Raw genomic sequence first — 4,676 nt, 5'->3', positions numbered from 1 at the left:
GGAACCAACAATGCCAACACCGTGATCCTGGACTTCTAGTTCCTAGAACTTTAAAAATAACTGTCTATTGTTTAAGGTACTCAGTTTGTAGTACTTTGTAAGATGAAGAAAAGTACAGATGGCCCCGAGCTTGTAACAGTTCAACTTACAATTTTTCAACTTTACAATGGGGCAAAAGTGATAGGCATTCAGTAGATACTGTATTTCGAATTTTTATCTTTTCCTGGGCTAGCAATCAGTTGCAGGATCACAAGGATAAACAACCGATACACCATTCTGTACCCACGCAACCATTCTGTTTTTCACTTTCAGTACAGTATTCAATAAATTACATACGATATTCAACACTTTATTGTAAAATGGGCTTTGTGTTAGATGATTTTGCCCAACTGTAGGCTAATGTAAGCATTCTTGGCATGTTTAAGGTAACTAGGCTAAGCTAGGATGTTTGGTAGGTCAGGTGTATTAAATGCATTTCCGACTTAGAATATTTTCAACCTAAAATGGGTTTATTGGGATGTAACCCCATCAAAATTTGGGGAAGATCCATAGACTGAAGATATATTTGAGAGCTTGATCAGTAGGACTTCGCTATGGTCTGAATGTTTATGTCTCCCCAAAATTCACGTGTTAAGAATCCTAATACCCAATGTTACGGTATTTGGAGGTGGGGCCTTTGGGAGGTGATTAGGTATGAGGGTGGAACTCCCATGAATGGGATTAGTGCTCTTATAAGAGATCCCACAAAGCCCCCAGGCTGCTTCTACCATTTGAGGGTATAATGTGAAGTCTGCAACCCAGAAGAGGGCCCTCACTTGACCACACTGGCACCATCACCTAGGATTTCCAGTCTCCAGAACTATGAGAAATAAATATTTGCTGTTATTAAGTCACCCAGTCTACAGTATTTTGTTATAGCAGCCTGAATGGACTAAGACAGACTTCCTCATGCTTTAGACGTGAAATGGGTGTGGTGATGAAGGAAAAGAAGAAATCAAGGAGGACTCAAATTTCTTGCTTAAGCAACTAACTGGGTAGATGGTGGCACCATTTACAGACATGGTGAAAATTTCGGATTAAGCAAGCATCTAAATCATCCAGGGGCTTGTTAAAACAGAGAACTCCACCTGCAGTTTTTGATTCAGCAGATCTGATGTGGCGCTCAGAACTGTTACTCTTAAGATATCCAAGTGGAGATGTCAAATCGATAACTGAATATGCCAAAGTGGAGCTCAGTGAGAACATGTAAGATCATCCAGGGAGAAAATGTAAAGAAAAAAGAGACACCAACAGAGAGGGATAGATGGAAACTCTATTATTTTTACAACTTTTCTGTAAGTCTAAAATCAATTCAAAATGAAGAGTTAAAAAATTCTTCCTGGATTTAGCATCCACTGATGCTTCCTGCCTGATCCAATCTTTATCATGATGGTTGCCAAATGATGATTTTCTAACTCTGTGGTAAGCAAGAGCCCTCCTCATCATTTATTATCAATATGGACTCACAAATTTCTATATTTTTCAGTGGTTTATAATTCATAACTGAACTTGATTATTTCAATGTTCAAATTTGACCAACGGAAGCCCCTTCAAGCTGTCTTTATCAGGTTTGGGGTATCAATGTTATACTTTATAAAAAGCATTTGGAAGTTTTCCTTATATATGCACATTTTTCCTTATGTATTATATATGCTCTAAAACAATTTATGTGGCATCGGGACTATCTCTTACCTCTGATCTCTAAAGATTTGGTAGACGTTTCCTATGAAACTTCTGGGCCTGGTATTTTTGTGTCAAGTAATTGCTTGATAACTCTTTTATTCTTTTATAGAAATTGATCTGGTTAAGCTTTCCATCTCAAATTGGGTCAATTTAATTAAACTGTATGTTCCTAAGAAATTATCCATTGCATCTACATTTTCAAATTTATTTGTACTAGATATATACAGAGTAGTCTCTTAGTATTTTCTGAGATTTTTCGCTATATGAAGTTATTTCCCCCTTGTCATTTCTTATTTAGTATATCTGTGCTTACTCCATTGTTTTCTTGATTAGTTAATAGTTCTGTCTATTTTTCAAAGAACCAGGATTTTTATGTATTAATTTGATCTACTGTTCTCCACTTTATTAACTTCTACTTTTATTCTAGCAGTCCCTTTTAGATTCCTCTATTCTCTCTAAATCTTTGAATGTAAATTTTCCCACTGCTAGATATGTCAGTCTTCCTTGTCATGGACTTGCTTATGTGTTTTATAATTTTTTACTCTTAAGCACATCTTCTATGGACATTTTTATCAAATGGACTGAATGCATATATTGCTGGAATGCTTATCAAATTTATAGAGGATATAAAATGATGATTAATACAATGGTCAACAGAATCAGGATACAAGAAGATCTTGATGGAGTGAAATCAAATTAATCTAAAAAGATAAGTAACAGATTTAACAAAATTTTAATGTGGGTTCTAAGAACTAACTATTGAAGTTCGGAGATGAAGGAAATTTAGCCTATATGCAAAAATGACTTGGGGTTTTTAGTTGCTTGTAAGAGCAATGAGACAATAATATCATACTGCTGCCAAAAAGTTGACTCTGCATTAATGGAAGAATTAGGGAAATATTAGTGCCCCTCTACTCTAGTGGTAGAACACATGTGGAGCCCTGTGTTCAATTTGAGGTACAAAACTTTTAAAGGTAATATTAACAAAACAGAAATGTTCAGAGGACTGTGTTCATGTTGGCGAAGAAACAAAATAGGAAGAGCTGAAGGACCTTTTCTAATATTTATTCAGCGTCTACTGGATGCCTATTGAGGGTCTATTAGATGTTAGGTGCATACAGTATCTCATTTCAAAAACCAAGATAGGAATTCTTTTTGTGATAAGCATGAATCAGAGAAGTAATTCATAGCATCTATCATGGGTTTTGTTCTAGTTCTTATTTTTTACTTATTTTATAGTGTAATGTTAAAGCCTCCTCAAATTCCTTTTGGAAGCAGGTAAGATAAAAATTCTAAGTAAATAGATAAATAGAAAGCAGGTTTCAACCAAATTTTAAGTTGTCTATAGGATGATTCAACTCTCAACTCATGCAAAGGATGCCTTAAAAAGTGCCACAAAAAGCAATTACTGGATAATTTCAAAGAAAAAAAAATCAGAGCACATCCTTGTATCAATTCCCAGTTAGCATAAGATAACAAAGATTAAGATGCACCTAGCTTCAATGACGACAAAAACTAGCACATAAAAAGTTCCTTAAAAATGTAACACTCGGGGCTTCCCTGGTGGCACAGTGGTTGAGAGTCCGCCTGCCGACGCAGGGGACACAGGTTTGAGCTCCGGTCCGGGAAGATCCCACGTGCCACGGAGCAGCTAGGCCCGTAAGTCATGGCCGCTGGGCCTGTGCGTCCGGAGCCTGTGCTCCGCAATGGAAGAGGCCACAACAGTGGGAGGCCCGCGTACCGCAAAAAAACAAAACAAAAAAGAGTAGCCCCTGCTCACCGCAGCTAGAGAAAGCCCACGCACAGCAACGAAGACCCAATGCAGCCAAAAATAAATAGATATAACATCAAAGAAATTAAAAAAAAATAATAATACTCAAAGTCTTAATTTGTCTATACATATATACTAATGTTTAAGGTTAATTCTAAGGAGGGATTATTTTCCATGTAGGGATCTGAATAAGCTGAGATCATTTATAATGGAATAAGGAGAAGTATATCAGGAGAGAAAGATTAGAAAGCCTAACACAGAAGGTAATTATTGTCCCATTTTATAATCATATACTTATAGTGAAGACACAATGTAAATTGGTTGGTTTTCGCTTTTACTAATAATTTCAAAATATCTTACTACTTATGAACTTATTTTCTTTAGGGAAAAACATAAATGAAGCATCAACAGGCAAATCTAATGTCTCACATCAATAACCACAGTCTGGATACTGCTTTCAAATAAGATTGTTCTAAGAACTAAAAAGTGTACTAATTTGCTTTATACGGTTGCATAAATGTCATTTAAATATTATACAGTTGTAGGGATTTCCCTGGTGGTCCAGCAGTTAAGACTTCATGCTTCCACTTCAGGGGACATCCGTTCGATCCCTGGTAAGGGAACTAAGATCCCACATGCTGCACGTTGCAGCAATCAATCAATAAACAAACAAACAAACAAATACAGTTGTATAAATGTACACAAATGCCCTTAAGTTGTCCATATCTCTTCCTCTCTCCCATTTCTTTGTATCTATGAGTTGTTATCAAATAAATCCTTGTCTCCTAAGGAGAGTGGGGGATAGATGAAGCGGCAGAATTAATTTTTCTAACATGTCCCTTGAATTTGTTATCATGCTTGACATTTGCTTTTGGCAGAACATCCTTCCTAATACTCACATCATCATCTTTCAGGGTTTGAAGAAATTTTTGCAGTCTGTCTGCTGTTTTTTCTGCTGCTAGAGATAAAATTTTCTGGTCCATTGTTGCACACATCAAGGAACTGGAAAGGGAAAATGTCAGAGCTGGATGAAACTTCCAGAAGTAAACAAGTTTGATTTTTTTTTCCCTTCTCTACCTGTTAACTGAGTATTTCATACATATTACAGACTACGTACACAGTGGGTACTCAACAGGCTAAGGATTACCAACTAGTATGAGTAGGTGATTCTTATCCAAACCAA

The 4,676-nt window shown here is 36.4% G+C and overlaps 1 protein-coding gene across 2 annotated transcripts in view; it reads right to left on the bottom strand.

The window, feature by feature from the left end:
• Window positions 1–4,476, bottom strand: part of FANCI (FA complementation group I) — a 77,482-nt gene extending 73,006 nt beyond the window's left edge. For both annotated transcript variants that reach the window (XM_007470517.1, XM_007470518.1), the window contains exon 1: window positions 4,393–4,476. In XM_007470517.1, the coding sequence (XP_007470579.1) occupies window positions 4,393–4,476 (84 nt within the window). The remainder of the gene's footprint in view (window positions 1–4,392) is intronic.
• Window positions 4,477–4,676: the final 200 nt, after the last annotated feature.

This window comes from Lipotes vexillifer, unplaced genomic scaffold, assembly GCF_000442215.2.
Source record: "Lipotes vexillifer unplaced genomic scaffold, Lipotes_vexillifer_v1.1 scaffold412, whole genome shotgun sequence".
Lineage (NCBI taxonomy): Eukaryota > Metazoa > Chordata > Mammalia > Artiodactyla > Lipotidae > Lipotes > Lipotes vexillifer.
The sequence above is the reverse complement of the archived record's forward strand: the minus strand, read 5'-3'. Positions and strand labels throughout refer to the sequence as shown.